Source organism: Impatiens glandulifera, chromosome 1 (genome assembly GCF_907164915.1).
Source record: "Impatiens glandulifera chromosome 1, dImpGla2.1, whole genome shotgun sequence".
NCBI classification, from domain to species: Eukaryota; Viridiplantae; Streptophyta; class Magnoliopsida; order Ericales; family Balsaminaceae; genus Impatiens; species Impatiens glandulifera.
In genome coordinates, this window is record NC_061862.1 from 90,289,683 (window position 1) to 90,312,341 (window position 22,659).

Genomic DNA, 22,659 nt, shown 5'->3' on the forward strand with positions numbered 1-22,659 from the left:
TTTATATATTTCTGAAAATTATCATCTCATAAATTATTTGCTTTTTTAGTTTCATACACGAATGATATGACATTTCAATTAACTTTCTTTACAATAAAGAACTTATTGATCTTTGATAAACTCAATAATAATCAACATTATATAATCATTACTTAGTATTTTTCATTAACCTGTTAAATATATATTAATTTATTTTTTGAATTTTAAGAAAGTAATATGACCTTCAAAGTCATAATTCTAACTACAATTAATATGTTTTTCGTATAATTGAATTTTTTAAAGATATTTTAATCTCAAATAATATCATATTACACCTACTCCAAGTTTAAAAATGAAAATTAATGAAATAATTTTTATTCTTAAAAAATATTAAATATTTATACATTTGAAATAAATTCAAACAATCTCTAAAGGGTATGTTTGGATGACTATAATTGAAATTAGAATTGGCAATTGAAATTATATGAGAATTGACATTTGTAACTTCGGAAACCTTTGGTTTCATAGAAAGCTCGAGGTTCGAGAATTTTAACTTCGGTTTACATAACAGAAATTATTTTTTAAAATAAACTATTATTTTAAAAGATTTTAAATAATTTCTGACAACTTTTGAAATTAATTAAAATTAATTAATTTGAGTTAAATTTAAATAATTTGAGAATTTGTAGTAATCAAATTATAATTTTTTTTTTAAAAAATATTATTGTTTAAATGAATTAAAATAATTAATTTAACAGATTATTTATTTAAAATAAAGTTGTCAATTTATTTTTGAAAATAAATAAAAAGGCATACGTGTACAAACATATTTTTAGCTAGATTTTTCTTTTTAATTCGTAGTTTGGTGATACTCGGGAAAATGGTTTTCGCGCTTTATCCTCTATACCCGTTTTAAAAACGGTCTCTACTTATAAATTTGACTTTTGAAAATCGGTTGTATAACATTTTATTTGAACTGATTATTCTTTCGGTACTAGACATGCATATGTTTGTGCGTATTTAAAGAATTGTAACAACAATTATTTTAATGCTGGTACCAGTTGCGTATGACGTTGACTATGGAGGAAAATACTTAAAGAACATCAATTTTTAAAAGTATTGGGGTTTAAATATAAATCATAAACAGACCTTTATCAAAATATTTTGTGTGAAAATATCTCAAAAATACTTTGAAATCATTTTCTAATTTTTTGAGATTTTTAGAAAATAGTTTGGGATTCCAAAATTACAAAAATAATTTAAAATTTTAAAATTATAACCAAACAGGCCTTAGGACCGTTGTTCGTTTAATCGGTCGGGGACTAAAAAGCCCTCGGTCGGGGTGCTATGGCCTCTCGGTCCTATGCTAGAATTCTCAGTCGGGTGCTTGAGTTCTCGGTCGAACACCTTGGTCCTCGGTGGAAACCATTAGTCCTAAGTTTGGGAGTTATCGGTCGGGTGCAAGACTCATTGGTCCTAGGTCTGACTTCTCGGTCAGACGCCTCGGTCCTCAGTGGAAGCCATCAATCCTAGGGTTGTGAGTTTTCGATCGGGTGTGACACTCCTCGTTCCTATGTTTGACTTCTCGGTAGGACCTCTCGGTCTTAGATGAAGAGCATAGGTCGGACCTCTCGGTCATGGCTAAAAAGCCTCGATCAGACCTATCGGTCCTAGGTTATATTTCTCGTTCAGACCTCTCGGTCCTCAAGAACATCAAAATTGCAGGTTTTGCAATTTTGATGGAGGCTTGGATTCTTTGATCCAAGGGCTTGGGTAACTTCACAAAACTCCTAGGAACATTTAGAGCATCATCCTAATGTATCAATCGACCTGGGTGATGATCAATTCGTTCAAAATAATTTATGGTCAAAAATCGGGTTTTTGATTTTAAAGTTGTTTTGAAGTTTAAGGAGTTTGCCAACAACTTCCTTATACTTTATATAAATGATTGGTACTAACACATTAACATTGGATGTTCATTTGGACCAATTCAAGAACTCAAAATTTTCAATTATTTTGAAAATTTTGATTTTTGATCAAACATGATCTAAATAGTCGCCCAACATCATTAGAAACATGCTAAGAAGCTTTTTAAGTTGTTGTTCTTGAGGATTAACCCAAGAATAGAAAACCCTGTTTTTAAATTTTCCAAATTCAAATTTGGGTTTTTCTTTTAAAACCGATTGATCGGTTCTGACTTTCATAGAAAACTCATAAATGATTCTAAGATCGATTTCCAATCATCAAATTCAAAACCAGATAACTTACAACTGAAATTTAAAAATTTCAAATTCAAACTGAATGTATGAATTAAAGAGTGATTGGAAGCATACCAAAGATTGAAGAACACTCATTAGACCTTAGGGAAGTTTTTGGGATGTCTGGATCCAAGCTTTAAAGCCTTATACATAAATTTCAAAAAGTCAGAAGCTTTGAGCTTCAATGGCGGATTTTTGAAATCTTTTGATTGGAGGCTAGAGATGTTCTCCTGGCTTCGGAATTGTTGAGGGGGGTATTTATAGCCTCCCGAAGTCGGTTGATCCATCCAAGTGGATTGAATTAGCCAAAAACTATTAATGGCATTTTAGCTATTCTTGGATCACTTGCCGAAATAGGTAGTGATTATGCCTAGATGTGTAGGGAAAATGATCACCAAAGTAGGTGATCATTTCACCTTTTAAATCAACCGAAAAGGTTTAGAAATGGTCGAGTTCCATCTTTGAGAAATCAAAGATGACGATTGTTCTTATCCTTCCAGTGATCGTGAGGAAGAAGACAATTGGGGTTTAAAACGACATCGTTTTGGGTATAAACGCGGAGGCGGAGCGTTACGTCCGCATTCTGTCCAACGTTGGGTGTTCCGTTACAATTCAACTAAAGGAGCGTTAGTTGATCGGGTGCAACGCGGGTGCACATTCCCTCTGTTCCACCGGGCGACGCATGCTTCTGAGGCATTTGGATGAAAATCTAGCACCTATCTGATGGATGCGGTTTTAGTGTAACTTTTCACAGAATTTTGGCTACACCCGATTACGAATTTTATTTTTTATTTAAAACCTTAAGTGTTTATTTGTAATTGGTTTTTCTTTTACCCTTTTGACTTTAATTTTGATGTTTTAAAATACACAAAATATTAAAATAAATATGATAAATATTTTGTCAATTTATTTTATTTTTGTATATATTTTAGTTAAATAAATAATTTTTGGGGATGAAATGGGTACCACATTTCATCCTAAATTATTTATTTTAATTGCCTGATTTTTTCTAAAATTATTTTTGAGATAAAATGAGTATAACATATATCACATATAATTTTATTTATTTTCTTTGGCCATTGTCCTTAATTAATTAAATTTTAATTATTATAATGAATCTAATTAATTGTTTAATTATGTTTTTGGCATTGAGATTAATTATTTTGATTTAATTTTTTAAAAAATAAATCAAAATAATTATTTTAATTTTATAAATCGGGTAACTAGATTTTTAGTGTTTACAACATTGAATTACAATTTAATTTCTAAAGGTTGACCCAATATCCTTGAGAGGTCCTAGGTTCGAGCACATCAGACGACAATGTATCCGCCTAGTTAAATGGTTAAGTGTGTTTGTAATCTATGTGTGCTTAATCCCCTAGTGACCACATTTTTATCCTATCTTTTAGCCTAGAGGCAATAAGAGGTGAATATCCCCAGTCTCTTTGAAAGGTCCTTGAGTTCGAGTCTATCAAGCGACAAATTTTGCGCCTGATTAAATGGTTAATTGTGTTTGCGGGTTATGTGTACTTAATCCCCTTATGGCCACATTTTTTTTACAATTCAATTTATATGTTTGACAAAATTATATAATTATAATTCAATCTCAATTCTTCTGTTTGAAAAAAAAGAATATAATAAATTTAATTTTAATATATTATCTATTTTATTAAAATATTGATTTGACACCACCAATTACGATAACTCAAGTGTTAAAGAGAACTTTTTAAATTTTGATTTCATTAAAAAAATATCAGTTCCATATTATAACTTCATAGATTCAATAAAATAATATTAGTTCATAATTTTAACTTAATAAATCCAAAAACAAAATATATATATATATATATATATATTAAAATGTTAACTTACTAAATTAAAAAAAACATTAGTACGATATTTTAACATTCTAAATTCAAAAAAAAAATATCGATTAAAAACTTTAATCGTGTTTTAAATGATAAAATAATAAGTTATTTTGTTTGAAAAAACATTAAAAAAAATGAATTACAATTCCGAGCTAAAAAAGTAGAATTGAGAACTATAAAATTACACTAGATTGAATTTCATTGGAATTCTTATTCCAATTATAATTTTTAATATTAAAGAGTTTACCAAATTTAAGAATTAGAATTAATCCTCAATTCGAATTTCAATGTCAATTACATGGTTATCAAACCTACCCTAAAAGATTTAGATGAGTTTGGATAAGGATATAGAGAAATAAAAATGATTAACATTAAAAAAAATAGTGTTAAAATTAGGTAATAAGTTTTAGAATAAGATTTAATAGTTGTTAAATAAATAATGAGACAGCTCAATAAACAAATTTTTTAACATTTAAACATAAAAGTAATTCAATAAGGTAGTTCAAATAGTTCATAAAAGATAAAAAAACCACAAGTTCGATTCTAACTTAGAACGCCTTAAATTGAAGTATGTGTCATGAGACTCATATCGGGTCAAGCTAGCATCTTACCTTTAAAAATAATTAACAAAAAAACAATTAAACGGTAAAAGTGAAGAGCTTGTGATTTGAATAAGATAAGTTTTAAAGGATGACAATTTGAAACCACACTGCGGTAACCGAACCGAATGGCCCCGTTTGGGGCAGTTTTTTTCCAAACCGAATGGGAATGAGACGGGAATGATATTTGTGTTCTCTGTTCCGACCCTCCCCGATCTCACCCCGAACACTATAAACACAATTAAATATATAAAATCGTTAATACATTAATTTATTCATTATATTTTATAAGAGTGGTAAGTTTATTTATGTATAATAATATAAAATTTTAATATATTATATTAAAAAAAATTCATTTATATAATTTTTTGTATAGTTTTTTTATTTTAAAAAAAAATATTTTATAAACGACACTTTGCAGGGATTCCCCGAAATCGAACGGGACGGGGATGATATTAAAAAAATCTTCAAAATAAAAATAATACGGGGATATAAATATATTCTCCGCCTCATTGTCATCCCTAAAAGGTTTATAATCAAAGTGTATATTCATACTATATTTGTCTTTAGCATTATTTAAGTTTAATAGATCGAATAGTTACAATTTTGATTATGAATATAATACCATGATTTATGTTTTTAATTAATTTGATGAATTTTTAACTTAAACTTTATTTCATGCTTTAACGTATGTATACATTGATTACTAATTAAGAAATGACCATTCTATTTTCTTTTCTTGTTATAAGAACTAAAGTTACATCAAAATTAATATATATATATATATATATATATATATATATATATATATATATATATATATATATATATATATATATATACTATTACATTACAAAATATATATTAAATAATCTCAAAACAAAATAAAAATTACAAAGTATTCATGACTCCAAATAAAAAAGTACCAAGATAAATTTCAAGTTCAATATTTTTAGCTGGGTATGTATAAATGTATAACCAGTTATTAAATTAGGGCAAACCTTAATATACGCTGTATTGAATAATCTAAATTCTCTGTATATTGTTTTACACTATTAATTTATAAATAATTAAGTTACTATAAGTGAGATATATGTCCTTAAGTTAGATTTGCATCACTTCAATAAAATTTATTGATTCTTGAACAACAACAACAAAATTAAGTCCAGTATTGATTCCTTTATTAGTGGTTCATAAAATATCAAACATTATTATTTTCTTCTTTTATCAAAATTGATTCCATTAAAACTAAAGACAATATTCTTATCAAAATAAAATTTCCTTTCTTTTAATAAGAATAAGAATAACATTTTTATCGAAACTCGATGACGTTTTCTAGGGTGAGATGCGATGATATTGATAAAGTTTGGAGAAACATTATTTTTTATTGCAATTCCCTTATTCATACTTGGAGGTGAATATCCAAGAATGGACAAAATTGAAGTTTATGTTAAAATTAAAACATCGATTATAATGAAGTCACCCATATTAGCGATTTCAAGACAAGATGAAAACTCATTGTTACTTGGTTGTTTGTTTGTTTGGTTTTTTTATTGTATTCATGTTCTTTTATTCCGTGGGTGAGATTTCAATTTTTGTCGATTCCATTTGTTAAGACAAATGTTTTAATACTAAACTCATGTAAGATCGTTTTATATATATAAATAAGATTCTTCCATTCAATTTGTATAGTCTAATCTTAATCTTCTTTGGGAGTTAAGGTCATGATTTGAATATCTTAGAAGTATGTAGGGGTTAGTTTAATATCTCATTCCATAAAGCGGTGGTCCGTGTGAAACTCCAAACGCGGTGTCGCGTTTATGAGAGGACACGCGTTATCCACTCCGTTAAGGAATAACAAAGCTTACCGTTGCAGTAAGTTTCATCATTTCCTTTATCCTTTAGCGGAGAGAAAAGGAGGAATTGAGAAGAGAAAGAGGAGAAAGCAACAATAATGGGGCTTCTTTCGAACAGGTATGATTATAATTGAGGATCGATAACTGTTTAGATGAACTAGTTTTTTGTTTGTTTTAGTAATTGTTTTGATATTAATGGATATTGATTGAACAGAGTCGATAGGAACGCTTTGAAACCTGGAGATCATATCTACTCATGGAGAACTGCGTACATTTATGCTCATCACGGTCTCTTCTCTCTTTCTCTCTCAAATATCTATTCAGTATTAGGTTAGGGTTTTCCTGTTGGTTTAATAGATATTGAGATCTTCATGTTCATGTTTCTAATCATCTGAATTTCAATTGATTAAGATAACTTGACTGATTTGGGAACTTAATTTGTTTCTTGATGATGATTTCAATCAATTTGTTAGAACCCTAACTTGATTTTGAATTCATTTTATGAAAAGTGGCACTAGTAAGTAATAAACATTTTTAAAACATTTGGAAAAAGAAACTATTATTCTAGTTACATTTCAAAGAGACTTTGCACTTGCACTTTACTTCTTAGTTCTTCAAATCATCATCACTTTCAATGAATCAATACCTCATTCATGGTATAACTTCAAGTCTCCATATTCCAATTCGAATAATAGCACATTCTTATATCAATTTCCCAAAAGATTTTGAATTCATTTCCTTCCAAATTTCATAAATGCAGGTGCACTTACACTTTTATATAGATTTGAAAAGTGATAATCAATGAATCAATGTACTTTAAGTGAGAATCAAAATTGAGGCTTCATAACTGTTAAATTCAAACTCTTTCCATTTGAACTAACTGATGAATTTAAATAATTTGATTGATGAGTTGATAACATACAAATGAAACGAAACAAGAATGCCTTACTATTCTTGTAAAAGCTAGTATAGAACAAGTCTTCCATGTAATAACTAAACATTATAGCTGGATCTAGGTCTGGTTTTGGACAAGAAAACGTTCACAAAGTCATGAATATATGTCTACTCAATTTATGTTCCAGAACATTTGGAAACAAAAAAAAAAATGTTTCCAAGGAAATTCAGCTATCGTTTTCTCTAGAAAAGTGTTTCTAAATGGGTATATGTCTACATTTCTACCCACTTTGATTCAGCTCTAAAAAGTGTTTTCAAACAGGTATCTATATCGGTAACAACAAAGTTGTCCACTTCACCCGACGAGGTCAAGAAGTAGGAACCGGAACCGTTTTAGACATCCTCCTCATAAGCTCCGGGCCGACCCGAACCCATATTCCCTGCCCGACATGCATCCCCCAAGAAGAAAGTCACGGAGTGGTATCCTCATGCCTAGATTGTTTCCTCTCGGGCGGTATCCTCTACCGTTTCCAATACTCGGCCAGCCCGGTTCTCTTCCTAGCGAAAGCCCGGGGCGGTACATGCACCCTAGCGGTTTCGGACCCGGATGACGTAGTCACTCATCGGGCCAAATACCTAAGTGAAAATGGGTTCGGTTGCTATAACTTGTTCAAGAATAATTGCGAGGATTTCGCGATATATTGCAAGACCGGATTGTTGGTTGTGGATAAGAGTACAATGGGGCAGAGTGGACAGGCTGTTAGCATTATTGGTGGGCCCTTGGCGGCAGTTATGTCTACGCCGTTAAGGTTGTTGACGACGAATATTTATGGGATGGCAGCGACAGCTGTTGGGGTTTATTGTGCTAGTAGATATGCAGCGGATATTGGGATGAGAAGGGATGTGGTTAAAGTGGCGGTTGAGGATTTGACTAGGAGATTGGCTACGGGTACATTGAATGTTGCTGATAGTATTCAGCAGCCGATTATGATGAATTTGGCACAGCTGAGTTGAAAATGGTTTTTTTTATAGAAGTGAAACAAACAGAACTATGGTGTATTTGCTTGGAATGTTGTTTTTGTGTGTCATCTGATATGTAAAAACTTGTTTAAATGTTTCCCTTGGAAACAAATATGTATGCTTAATGCTAATGTACCTGGTTTTTATTTTGTGGGGGGTTGGGATGACCCTCTTTTAGGAAATTGTGGCTATTTCCTTTTGTCGTTTTGCCTTGCCTCAATTCCGTGTCATAAAATATAAGTTATTTAATCTTCAGTTAGGTATACATAGTATCATTGTCATACTGATCATGATTAGTGTTATTGTTGTGTAATATTAAGATTTGCTTCATTTGGCTTGATTATAATCAAATGATTTTTCTTTTTAATTCTCTTTGTCTTTTGTTGTGATTATAATTCTATTGAAAAATTATCAAAATAATTATTTTTGTTTGCCATAGGATTGTCTTTTTGAATGGTAATTTAAATTTATTTATAGTATAAAGTAATGATATATAGATCTTAATTTGAATAAGAAATTGAAATGAGTCCAATAAATAGGTTTAGTATTGCACAACAAATTCACTTCTATATTACTATAAGAAATTACACAACCACCAGATGTTAAAGAAAATGAATGGAGATTAGGAAAACTAACTCCAACTGCAGCTGTTGAAGCTCAATCCACATTGTTAAAACCTCCAATGGTTTGTATTTCTTTCTTTAAGTGGTTTTAAAATATACAATAAAATTATCATTATTCAATCAAATCTTTATGTAGTGTCCCCGTATGTTGATGACACGATAGAACAATGTCAGGTACTTCTTCAATATCAGTAGCAGGCTAAATTGACGGAAATAAAATTGTGAACAAAAATAAAAAAATGATAAAAAGGAAGGTTTTTTGGGGCAGATATACCTTCCATAGCTGCAAGAGATGCCACAAGACAAAATCTATTATCATAACCAAACAAAAAAGCTTCCCAGCCCATGCACCACATGACAGGTACCTAATTACAAAGAATATCATCATTTCAAGAGAATACAAAATCAAGCCAATATACAACTTAACCAAAAATGTATACATAAATTGAAATAAGTTTTCAAACTATTGGGTTTAAACAATTCAATAAAGGGAAATGAGAGAAATATAGAACCCTTTTCATAATTACATAACTAAAACAATAAACGCTTTCATTTAAGTGGCGCCATAATCATGGGGAATAGACCCTAGTCGCAAAAAAGATAAAGGCTAAATATAGATGGTTTGTATTATTAGAAGTTGCCTTACACCGTCTCTATTATAACAAACTTTAACATTAGTTCTTTTTTCTTCTTTCTTAAATGAAGGGTTATTCCGCGGTGATCTTAGCATAAATCGAACAACAAACTTGAACATTAATAAAAGAAAAAATTAATTCTAATTCTAGGTGATGATTGACATAGATGATCTCAAATAATCCATTTTTATTTCAGGAAAAACCCAGATCAAACAAGATAATTCTAAGACTAATAAACAAAAAAGAATGCTAACAGAATTATTCTAACCAGTTAACTAAAATACATAACAATTACTAATACTTTATAATTTTCAGTTTTCCAGCCACATTTCCTAGTGCGATTGGTGAATCGAAAGTCTAATCTCAATTTCATATAAAAGAAAGGCAGATTTTAAGGGAGATTCATATAGGAGAAACAGTTTAGCACAGCCCTTACCGTGAAAGTCGATCAGAAAGATTCTGATTGGGGCATCTCAAAGCACGCTCATACACAATCTCTGTTCTTGTTGCAACATCATGCCAACTGTATAGCTTTTTCATCTGGTAATAAATGATGGAAAAGACAATTAGCATGACAACAGACAAAGAAATACTATAAGTAAACATCTCTTACTCGAAGATGCATCGCTTGTGGATTGATCTGAGGAAGCATGAAAATAGCCTTTTGAATTGCTATTACCATGTCATCAGGATCAGGTCTCGCAAGCACAACCATATCGTCAGGCAGAACCTAATTACATTAAAAACCAAAGATTTCATGAATCGCACAGCAAAAATAAATAAATAAAAAAGCGGTAAACAGAAAACATGTTATGTTCCATGCCTCTGGTACACCTCCAACCCTTGTGCTGACGGTTAATAATCCACAACTAGCTGCCTCCAATATAGCTATGCAAAATGCTTCCGTTAAGGAACTGTAGAAATAGATCAATGTATGTCCACTGAGAAATGGATGAGAAAATATAGATGTAGTAGCAAAAGATTTGTCCAAATAAAATTAATAGATTTGTTTCTAACAGATGCAGAGCTCATCTGTAGCTTCAATTAAACTGAAATGAGTGATAGAGCGATAGCTCTAATAGAGAAGGGAACGATCAGTCTTTGTGGGAAAAATGATCGAAAGGTGTAAATATTGTACAAACAACTGCATTGTTGTTAAACCATGCTGTCCCACGTCGGAAAATCACAGCAAATCTAGACTCCTTATACGTGTATGCTTAATATGCTATATTTACCTTTATTATTACCTTTTAGGGGTTGGGTTGTTATGGCCCTTGTTTACCTAAAGTATACATATATATAAATATATTCTCAAAACTGTGTGATTACAGTTCCGAAATCACACACAAACTAGACTCCTTATAAGTATGAAACTACGGGTGTGTTTGATAAAAGTGAAATTAAGGATTAATGCTGAATTTTAAGTGTCATGTCTGAAAATTAAATGTTGAATAAGTTCTAGACTATTTCACCCTTTCATTGACGTAATTTAAGTAATTTTCAAGGAATAAATTTTCCTTTCATATGCTCATACTACACTACCGAGTTAAGTCATCCATAGCTTATTGAAGTAAGCTAGGTATTTTAACTTTTTTTTTGAATAAAGGAGAGCTAACATGACACCCCCACAGTCATGAGCTAGGTATTCTAACTTAATTTGAGATAATCTAAAAGAGTAAGTGATTTTAGGTAACACTTATCAAATAGACTTATTTCAAATAAGTACTTGAATTTTTGGATTTAGTGATAAATTGTGTGATCAAAATAACCTATATTTACCTTCATTGGTAACTTTAAGGGCTTGGGTTGTTCTGGCTTTGGCGAAACCTAGGTCAGGGGCATAAAATAAACTACAAAGTGATCCCCCCAACTTACTTGTTGGAGGGGATGGACCTAAAAGAGTGCAACGCGAAGAAATAAGGGAGAAACAAGTTCAAATGGAAATGCTGGTGAAGTTTCTCATGCTAAAGTTTGTTCTGTCCTGGTAGGGAAATCACTGAAAAATAGATAAGTATGAGGCTAATAAGCTATATTTACCTTCATCTGGTACTTTTTAGGACTTGGGAATTGCTGAAAACTACTTATAATAATATAAGTGAGAGGAAAATAATCTTACTTATGTTAAACATTTTTTATCTCGAAAAAGAGAAGTGGGAGGCTAATAAGCTATATTTACCTTCATTAGTACCTTTTAGGACTTGGGTTGTGGTGGACTAAGCGGCATTACATAAACTACACTAGTGGTTCCAAATCAATGCGGATAATACAGTACCAACAATACAACTTAAGTATCCAAGGAACAAGTTTTTTTACCTGTTCAAGAATATATGCCCGGAAATCAGGACAGAACGGACTTTAGCATGAGGAACTGCACCCAACATTTCCACTCGATCTTGGAGAGAGTGTTTCTCTCTCATTTCTTCCAGTCGCACTCTTTTAGGTCCATCGCCTCCAACAATGAAACGAACCTTGAAAGAAAAAAAAGTTTAACACTCTTTTAACATTTACCACCATTGAGTAAGAAGCATAAAGACAAACTGGGAAACTCACTTTTGGATTAAGCCGACATACTTCAGGGATTACTTCAACAAGCAGATCAGCACCCTTTCGGTAAACCAATCTACTTATCACAACTATAATAATTTCATCGCAGCTCAGTCTCTCCGCAGCTGGTCTGAACATTGCTGTGTCCACAGCATTGGGTATAACAAAAACCTTCTCGGGAGGCAGGCCAGATCTTAAAACCGTATTCTCCTTACTTGTATGAGAAACACAAATGGCTTGGGTCACATCTGCTAATGTGAATTGCAATACCTTGTTCATGTGAATGCTGCCAGCATCTGCAAAGCCATACAGTGAATGATCGGTGAAGACAACTTTATATCCCATGGTGCGTGCATGCATTAGAGCTTCGTGACAAAGAGTTGAGAAAGCTTGATGCCCATGTACAATCGATATTTTCTCTCTAATCAAAATAGTCCTTACTATAGGAAATGTCCCATAAAATGTTGGCAAAGTGTTCTGCATTAGGAATGGTTTCCATGGCACATAGTAGACTTTCAAGCCACCTGTCATATATCTCACACCAGACCGCTTTTCATAAGCATGAGTCATCACCACAACCTGAACGAACAGTCACGAGAACAAATATGTTAATCTAATGGCATATGTGTAGAAAATATAAGCTGAATAACTTATACAACCACTTATTATGTCAAATCAAGCTGCTTGAGAAAAATGCATTTCTAGTCAATTATGCCCCATGTAACCTATACTACTACTATACTGATAATTAGGTTTAAACTATGTTTGGATGAGGGGAGTTAAAGTTCTAATTCTAATTCTATAACCATTGACATTAAATTACATTTAATTCTTATGTTTGGAAAAATCATAGAATTATAATTCTTATGAGATTTAGCTGCTAGAAGAGGTATTAGACCGTATGGAACAGAAGATGGGAGGGGATGAATGAATGAGAAACTGGGAATGTGATTAAGAAATGAATTCAGAGCTAAATTAAGAGGAATTCAAACTAAAGATGTTAATTCCATCAGAATTCAAATTCTAAATTCAATTCCTCTTTTGAAGTACTTAAATAAACAACCTAATTGGAATTGCCCCCTTCAATTCCAATGCTAATGCCAATTCATCTCTAACCAAACACATCCTTATGGAAAACTGGACAGAAGAACATTTGACATATAAATCCGTTTTCCATAAAAAGAAACTACAATTATGCATTGAATTGAATGACTACTTGATTTTGTATTCACTAAATAGCTTCCAAATGGACTAGAGACATAAATAGTTTTGACTAAAATCAAGAGTACACGAGGAGTGTTCACAAAATCCCAACAGAAACGTTTTTCACACAAGAATCCACATTAGACCAACCAGGAAAATTTGAAATTAACAGAATCCTCCTCTTTAGATTCATGTGCAAATAATGGCAAACCCATTAATCAAATTGACTACCCCTGGATAATCTGTTCACTCATGATAAATACAAAGAAAACTCAAGCTTATATGGAGCTTAAAGCAGCAGCATATAACCTTATGGCCTAGCTTCAGCAAACATTGTGACAGATAATAGATATGATTTTCCACACCCCCAAAGTTGGGATAGAAAAAATCAGACACCATCAAGATTCTGAATTTCCTTTTATCAGCCATGTCGCGTACAACAAAGCCTGCAATTTGAGAGGGTAAAAGCACATTTATTAAAAAAAAAGGGAGACCAACATCAAGCAAAGTATTTGAGAAAATATCATAAATGACATTCCTGAATCCTGCCCAAGGAGTATTTGGTTTAAACATATTTCTAACAGGTGACAACTATCTATCCATGCTACATATGCAATTCATACATAACATATATTTTAGTTGTTGAAAACTTCAAGGATCCTTGTATAGACGGCCAAATGTGTCATTTACATTTATTGATTCGGGGTTTGAGATGAGTATAGAAAGAAAACCATATAAACAACTATTGGAGTAGGCTAACCTCAACAATTACACTTGTATGTCTTGGAATGATAGCTAACAGTTTATGTTGCTTCAACCCTTTTTCACCCGTGTATATTCGCACTACTTACATGACCTTCAATCATTTTGAAAAAGGTGAGACAATTTCATTGATCATTTTGCCTCAATGGTCGAGGCTTTGTGGGAATGCTAAGATAAACAGAATCCCTAATCTGATTCAAGAAGAATACACGAACCTGCGTCGATGTGGACTGTGGAGTCGCCGTCGCCCTCTCTTGACGTGGATTGCTACAGTCTTGCTGCTGGAGGTGTTGCACTAATCTAATATAATCTAATCTGCAGTTGCTTTACAAAGTTCTAACGATTTTTGGTATCAACTAAATAAGGGAAATTGGATGAAATAGCCCAGGGGAAATTGGATGAGAAATAGGCCTGAAGAAATTACGCCCAGGGGAAATTGGTCACTTTTATTTTTTTTTTTTAATTTTTTTTTTTACGAAATTACTTTAGGGCGTAGGCTTCGATAGGCGAGAGGTGTAAGCACCGAGAGGTGTGAAGCGATCTCGTACTAAACGAAACTTTCCATAACCAAAATCATTCCAGCATGTGCGCACATGTAGAAGTCATTCTTTCTTGGATGACAAATTTTGTTGTCTATCACATGTTTAACAAGAAAAATAATAATCCTGTCAAATCTAGAAATTGTCTAGATCTGATCTTAAACTTTTGTATTTTTTTCCCTTTTTTGGGTTTTTTTAATGAAATGGCACTAAGTTGTTTTTCCAAAAAAAAAAAAAAAAAAAAAAAGAAAAAAAAAAGAAAAAAAAAAAACCAGGAGGGTTTTATATAAATATTTTTTCATTTCATTCATTTCCTTTCTCTCTCTGTTCTTGTTCGGCGGCGGCGGCGAAGACTACGGCGGATACGACGACGTCGGAAAACTTCAAAGATAAGAAAACCCTAACACTCTAACCTTTAATCGATGTTCTTCATATTGCTCTTATTTCTATTATCTTTATTTCAAACGATTTATGTTGTTCTTAATCAAACTCTAACCCTAAATCAATTTAATTTGTTCTTATTGTTCATATTGGTTCATATTGATTCATATTTTTGGTAATCTTATTGTTCATATTTTTCGATGATAATATTTGCAGATCATATGAGTTCCGTTTAAGGGAAATTCACTTCGCGTTTCGCTAATTTTTCGCGTTTCGCGAAGGCACATCGCGTTACGCGAAGAGGCACGATCGTCACGCGAAAGCACATTGCGTTACGCGAAGGCACATCGCGTTACGCGAAGCGACACGGTTGACACGTGAAACGGCACAGTCGGCACGCGAAGCGGCACGGTGGTCACGCGAAGGGTCATCCCTTGTAGGAAAGGGCCATCCCTTGAGAGTTTGTTTTACCTTCTAACTCAGATTTTGTTGGCTATTTTCGTTGTTTAATGTTTTTGCATCTTTTGATGTTGTAAGATTGCCTAGAAAGACAACTGTTTAAGGTGATTAATAATAAATCTATTGTATCTTTTTCACTAGTTTTAGTGGATGATTATCCAATTGTTGGATTATCTTAAATTTAGTTCTTTGTAACAATTATTTTTTGAGCAATTTATAAGGACTTGTTGTTTTCAAATAACCTTAATTACTATATAAGTTATAGATTCTTAACTAAGTTTATTTGAAATTAATCTCAAATTGATTAAGATTTACACCTATAGACTGAGACGAAACATAGTAGATAAAAGATTGATAGAGTTGAGGATACAGTGTTTGTTCATAATTTTCAGCATAACCCTAAATCTATTCAAATTAAAACCCTTAAATACTAAGTAAACATTAGCAAAAGTCTCAACCATAGTTAAAAAACTTAACTGATAACGCAAGACAGACAAATAGGCCAGAATATGAGCATATGACATATTCTTTAATCAAACAAAACAAAGAAAATCATTCTTCATTCAGCTGAAAAACAATAGGAATCGAATTTGGTGATTTACACAAATCTAAGTACAACTCTATGCCGCTTCGCGTGACGACCGTGCCGTTTCGCGTGCCGACCGTGCCGTTTTGCGTGCCAACCGTGTCGCTTCGCGTAACGCGATGTGCCTTCGCGTGCCGACTGTGCCGCTTCGCGTAACGTGATGTGCCTTTGCGAAACACGAAGTACTTAGCAAAACGCGAACTGAATCTTCCCTGAAACGAAACCCATATGATCTGCAAATATCATCATCGACAAATATGAACAATTAGATGAACAAAAATATTAACCAATATGAACAATAAGAACAGATTAAATTGATTTAAGGTTAGGGTTTGATTAAGAACAACATAAATCGTTTGAAATAAAGATAATAGAAATAAGAACAATATGATGAACATCGATTCAGGGTTAGAGTGTTAGAGTTTTCTTATCTTTGATGTTTTCCGACGTCGCTGTAGCCACCGTAGCCTTCGCCGCCGTCGTCGAACAAGAGCAGAGAGAGAGAAAGGAAATGAATGAAATGAAAAAATTTGAGTATTTATATAAAACTTTAATCCACTTCGTGTTACGCGAAGAGGGTAATTTCGTCCAAAAAAATAAAAGTGACCCCGAGAGCAAATAAACTTATCTTTTGCCACTAGGTCAAATAACCCTATCTCCATGGTCATTTCGTCAAATTTCCCTTTATAAGGGTCTAAATCCAAAAAAGGACTCGCCTCATAAACTTTGCAAAAAGGGCCTTCTCGCCTGCGAAATGTCCGTATTGTCCCTCGCGCGCCTATTTTACCGCTCATTTATGCGAAATATCACTTTCTCACTTTCAACTAAATCGAATCTTTGAACTCACGCGATTTAGATGAAAGTGAGAGAATGGTATTTCGTGTTAATGGAAAGACTCGAAATATCACTCTCTCACTTTCATCTAAATCGAGTTTTTGAACTCACGTGATTTAGATGAAAGTGAGAGAGTGGTATTTTGAGTCTTTCATCGTATATATACTATATTTGCCCCCTCATTTAAAAAAACATTTCTTTTCGCGACTCTCGACTCTCTCACTTTCCATTCACCAATCTCCAACTTCCATCTTCGTATTTACAACTCTCATCATCATCCAACTTCGTTCCAACTTCGTTCAACATTATCGATCAGCTCTCATCATCGTTCGTCGTCCGTCTCTTCAATCATATATTCAGGTGAGTTTAGGGTTTAGGGTTTAGGGTTTAAGTTTAATCTGTAATGTTCTCATTATTCTTACGTTTATATTGATGTATAATCCTTAGCTTTTAGAGTTTATGTAGCTTTTAGGGTTTATGTGTATATATGATGTTGCTTATCCAATGTTTTATTGGGATTTGTATCTCCCAAATCCGACTAGCTTGAAACAATCTGTAAAAATGTAAGAAAGAAGAACACAAGAAGACACAGATTTATAGTGGTTCACTCAAATTGAGCTACGTCCACTCTACCACCAGATTTCACTATTAAGAAGAAGAATGAATACATAGTTTTTGCCTCACACTTTATCTCTCTATAATTATGTATCTCCCTTGTAAACCCTTAGTAATCACATATTTATAGGATAAACATTCAGGTAATAAACCTAAATAACTTTTGGTCAGGCCCAAGCCCAAAACCAAATACAAACCCAATAAACTCTAATTAACAATATAGAGTTTATTATAAGTGTAGGCTCCATAACTCAACATGTTCTTCACTCACTAGTATTATATTAGTGTTCTTATTCTGCATGCATTCATGGTTTAAGGTTATTAATAACCGCGAATTGCTATTTCACGAGCATTGTACCTATATGTTGTATGGTGAATGAGGAAGACGAGGATGATGAAGATTTGGAGGAGATGAATGAGGAAGATTTGGAGAAGGTGAGTGTGTTGATGCAGAACCTAGTGAATGATAATATTGAGGTTTGTCTAATTGAAGCATTTGATGTATTTCGAGCATTTGATGTAATTCGATCATTTGATGTAATCCGAACATTTGGTCTTTTTTTAGGATGAGCTTGTGGAGAAGAATGAGGATGTGTTGGTGCAGAAGGAAGACAAGCAGAAGAATGAGGTATGTCTTTTTTTAGCATTTTGGTCTATTTCGAGCATTTGATATAATCTAAATCATTTTCTTTATAACAAATTTTCATTAAACCTTATTTTCATTCTATTTAAATTTAAAAAAAACATATAGAAATCTTATTTTTTTTCTATTTATTCAAATAATTTAAATTTTGCAATTATTTTTATTAAATTAAAATTAAAATTATTTAAAACTTATTTAGCATATTTTTTATATAATCAAATATAATTTAATTTTTTAAATACATAAAATTAAAATCAAAACTATTACTTTAATTTTTAACATAATTATTATATTTTATATAAATATTATTTCTCAATAACAAAATATAATTTTGGTTAAAAATTTTAATGCAAAAAATATTTTAATTTTTTTTACATATATGTATTCCTTGTATTAAGAATGTTATTTATTTTTTTAAATATTAGATAAAACAATTTTATATTTTGAATTAAATTCATATTTATCATGAATTCATACACATTTTTTTATAAACATATTTAAATTTAAATTTCATTAAACTTATAAAAAACTTTTAAATTTTTTTTTTTTTTCATATAATCAAAATATAATTTAAATTTAGATTTTTAAATACATAAATTTTAAGTCAAAACTATTACTTAAATTTTATTATTTTTAATATAATTATTATTTTATATTTAAATATTATTTCTCTATAACAAAAAAAATAGTTTAAATTTTAAATGCATGATTATTATTTATATATATTTCTTATATTAATAATATGATTTATTTTTTAAATATTCTTATAATATTTTTAAATAGTTTTAAATGTTGAATTAAACTTATATTTATCATTAATTTATAAATAAATTTTTATATTTTGTATGAAACGTATTTATAATAAATTTAAAATTACATTTAAATTATTAAAATTGTTTTTTTTATATTTAATCAAATATAATTTAAATTTAAATTTTATATTAAACTTATTTTAAATTAATCTTATTAAAATTTTAATTTTTATTAAATTTTGCATTTTTTATTACTTATTTTTTATTATTATTTTTACTTATATTAAAAATATTTTTTATTTTTTATACATTATTTTAAAATTTTAATTAAACTTATATTCATAATTAATTAATAAACATATTTTTATATTTTACATTAAACTCATTAAAATTATAATTTCTATCAAATAAAATATAATATAATTTTAAATTTTCATTAAACTTATTAAAAATATATTTTGTATTTTTTTATTTAATCAAATATAATTTCTATTTAAAATTTTAAATACATAAAATTAAAATTAAAATATTATTTTTATTTTTATTATTTTTAACATAAATATTATTAAATTTGCTTATTTTTTCTATTTAATCAAATATAATTTAAATTAAAATTTTCAAGTGATGAGTGAGGTTTTAAGTGTTCTTTTCTTTTCTATTTACCTCATTTTGAAATTACATCAATTTTAATAAATAAATCTATATATTGTTTAAATTTTATTTTTTTCAACAAACTTATAAAATTATATTTTTTATTTTTTTTAATCAATTTATTTTTAATAACAAAATATAGTTTAAATTTAAATATTGCATTAAACTTATCAAATTTAAATATTGCATTAAATTTTAAAATTTAAAATATATTAAATTTCGTATTTTTTTTATTTACCTACTTTTTTAAATTATATTTTTTAAAATTTATATTCAACTCTTCAAAATTTATATTAAACATATTTTCATTTAATAAAAATTTGCATTATAATTATTGAAATTATATTTTATTTAATTAAATCATATTTAAATATAAAATTTCATTAAAATAGTAAAAATATATTTTTATTAAATTTTACATTTTTCCTATTTTGAAATTTAATTAAAATATTTAAATACATAATATCAAAACTATTACATAAATTTTTATTATTTTAAACATAATTATTATTTTTTTATAAATATAATTTCTTTATAACAAAATATATTTTACTTAAAATTTTAAATACATACAATATTATTTAGTATTTATTTATTTATATATTTCTTATATTAATAATAAGATTTACTCTTTAAATATTATTAAAATATTTTTAAATAATTTAAATAAAAATTAAATTTATATTCATTATTAATTCATATATACATTTTTTATTTTGTATTAAAATATTTACATTAAATTTAAATTTGCCTTTAAATTATTAAAATTGCATTTATTTTCTATTAATCAAATATAATTTAAATTTTGTATTAAAATTATTTTTATTATTAAAAACTTTTTTTTTATTAATTTTTATAATTTTTATTTAATCATATATAATTTAAATTTATAATTTTAAATATATAAAATTTAAATCAAAACTATTACTTTAATATTTATTATTTTTAACATAACTATTATTATTTTATATAAATATAATTTAAAATGTAGGTAAATAAAAAAAAATTTATTTTAAATTTTGAATTAAACTTATATTCATTAATTAAGCATATTTTTATTAATTTTTGAATTAAACTTATTAAAATTGTATCTTTCTATTTAATTAAATAAAACATTTATTATTATTTTATTTGATAAATATGTATATTTAAAAACAAAAATTCAAATTTCTATTTTTTTAATAATATTTTTGTTTTTTTAATTATTCTTCTAGAAATTATTATAAGAATTTTGTAAATCTTAATTAGAAATTATTATGAGAATTTTGTAAATCTTAATTAAATAGTAACTGATAAATCAATTGATAAGGATATTAATTAATCATAATATTTCATTTTTTAAGTGATTAGTGAGGTTTCAAATGTTCTTTTCTTTTATACTACCTCCTTTTTAAATTACATCAATTTTAATAAATAAACCTATATATTCTTTAAAATTTATTTTTTTCAACAAACTTATAAAATTATATTTTTTATTTTTATTTTTTACTCAATTTATTTTTAATAACAAAATATAGTTTAAATTTAAATATTGCATTAAACTTATTAAATTATATTTATTTACATATTTTATTTTAATAAAATCTAATTTTAAAATTTTAAATATATTAAATTTCATATTTTTTTATTTACCTACTTTTTTAAATTATATATTTTTTAAATTTATATTCATTACACTTTTCAAAATTTATATTAAACATATTTTCATTAAATAAAAATTTACATTATAATTATTAAAATTATATTTTATTTAATTAAATCATATTTAAATATAAAATTTCATTAAAATAGTAAAAATATATTTGTATTAAATTTTAATTTTTCCTATTTTAAAATTTAATTAAAAAATTTAAATACATAATATCAAAACTATTACATAAACTTTTATTATTTTAAACATAATTATTATTTTTTATATAAATATAATTTCTTTATAACAAAATATATTTTACTTAAAATTTTAAATACATACAATATTATTTAGTATTTATTTATTTATATATTTCTTATATTAATAATAATATTTACTTCTTAAATATTCTTAAAATATTTTTAAATAATTTAAATAAAAATTAAACTTATATTCATTATTAATTCATACATAGATTTTGTATTAAAATATTTACATTAAATTTAAATTTGCCTTTAATTTATTAAAATTATATTTATTTTCTATTAATCAAATATAATTTAAATTTTGTATCAAACTTATTTTTTTTTTTATTAAATTTTATCATTTTTATTTAATTATATATAATTTAAATTTAAAATTTTAAATATATAAAATTTAAATCAAAACTATTACTTTAATATTTATTATTTTGAACATAACTATAATTATTTTATATAAATATAATTTCTCTATTATAAAATATAATTTTATTTAAATTTAATATAATTTTAGTTTAAATTTTAAATACATTAAATATTTATATTAAATCTAAATTTAATTTACATTATTAATATTTATTTTTTTATTTAATCGAATATAATTTAAATTTAATTAAAACTATTACTTAATTATTATTATTATTTTTAATTATATTAAATATATTAATTTGTTTAAAAATATTTTTATAATGTTTATACATTATTTTAAAATTTGAATTAAACATATATATAATTCATTAAACCATTTTTATATTTTACATTAAACTTATTAAACTTATATTTTTTTATTGAATAAAATATAATTTAATTTAAAATTTAATTAAACTTATTAAAAACATATTTTGTATTTTTTAATTTAATCAAATATAATTTAAATTTTAAATACATAAAATTTAAATCAAAACTATTACTTTAAATTTTATTATTTTTTATATAAATATTTTTTCTTAATAACAAAATATAATTTTGTTTTTAATTTTATATGCATAAAATATTAGGTAGTTTTTTACCTATACATTTTTTATATATAATTTAAATTATGAATTAAACTCATATTCATCGTTAATT

General features: G+C 28.0%; 2 protein-coding genes across 3 annotated transcripts; one reads left to right on the top strand and one right to left on the bottom strand.

The window, feature by feature from the left end:
• The first annotated feature begins 6,531 nt into the window (after positions 1-6,531).
• On the top strand, positions 6,532-8,685 carry LOC124922192 (protein LEAD-SENSITIVE 1). Its single transcript, XM_047462927.1, has 3 exons — positions 6,532-6,678; positions 6,775-6,848; positions 7,777-8,685. The coding sequence occupies exons 1-3, from the start codon at positions 6,659-6,661 to the stop codon at positions 8,466-8,468; spliced, it is 786 nt and encodes a 261-aa protein (XP_047318883.1). The 5' UTR covers positions 6,532-6,658; the 3' UTR covers positions 8,469-8,685.
• Positions 8,686-8,978: 293 nt separating this feature from the next.
• LOC124919266 (phosphatidylinositol N-acetylglucosaminyltransferase subunit A) lies at positions 8,979-14,608 on the bottom strand. Of its 2 annotated transcripts, XM_047459469.1 has the most exons (10): positions 14,457-14,608; positions 14,240-14,335; positions 13,789-13,925; positions 12,283-12,855; positions 12,046-12,200; positions 10,556-10,646; positions 10,346-10,462; positions 10,169-10,272; positions 9,372-9,462; positions 8,979-9,296 (listed from the first exon to the last, which is right to left on the bottom strand). In XM_047459469.1, exons 3-10 carry the CDS (start codon positions 13,906-13,908, stop codon positions 9,210-9,212), a joined length of 1,338 nt encoding a protein of 445 aa, XP_047315425.1. In that variant the 5' UTR covers positions 13,909-13,925; positions 14,240-14,335; positions 14,457-14,608; the 3' UTR covers positions 8,979-9,209. The 2 variants fall into 2 exon arrangements, with proteins under 2 accessions (XP_047315425.1, XP_047315426.1); XM_047459470.1 differs by lacking the exon at positions 14,240-14,335 and having other exon boundaries at positions 14,457-14,606.
• Positions 14,609-22,659: the final 8,051 nt, after the last annotated feature.

Coding starts and splice junctions, on each gene's coding strand:
- LOC124919266 (XM_047459469.1), bottom strand. CDS start 13,908: ATGGCTGATAAAAGGAAATTCAGAATCTTGATGGTGTCTGATTTTTTC. Junction 12,201..12,282: donor TATGTCGGCTTAATCCAAAA/GTGAGTTTCCCA, acceptor TTTTCTTTCAAG/GTTCGTTTCATTGTTGGAGG. Junction 9,297..9,371: donor ATCTCTTGCAGCTATGGAAG/GTATATCTGCCC, acceptor CCGTCAATTTAG/CCTGCTACTGATATTGAAGA.
- LOC124922192 (XM_047462927.1), top strand. CDS start 6,659: ATGGGGCTTCTTTCGAACAG. Junction 6,679..6,774: donor ATGGGGCTTCTTTCGAACAG/GTATGATTATAA, acceptor TTGATTGAACAG/AGTCGATAGGAACGCTTTGA. Junction 6,849..7,776: donor GTACATTTATGCTCATCACG/GTCTCTTCTCTC, acceptor GTTTTCAAACAG/GTATCTATATCGGTAACAAC.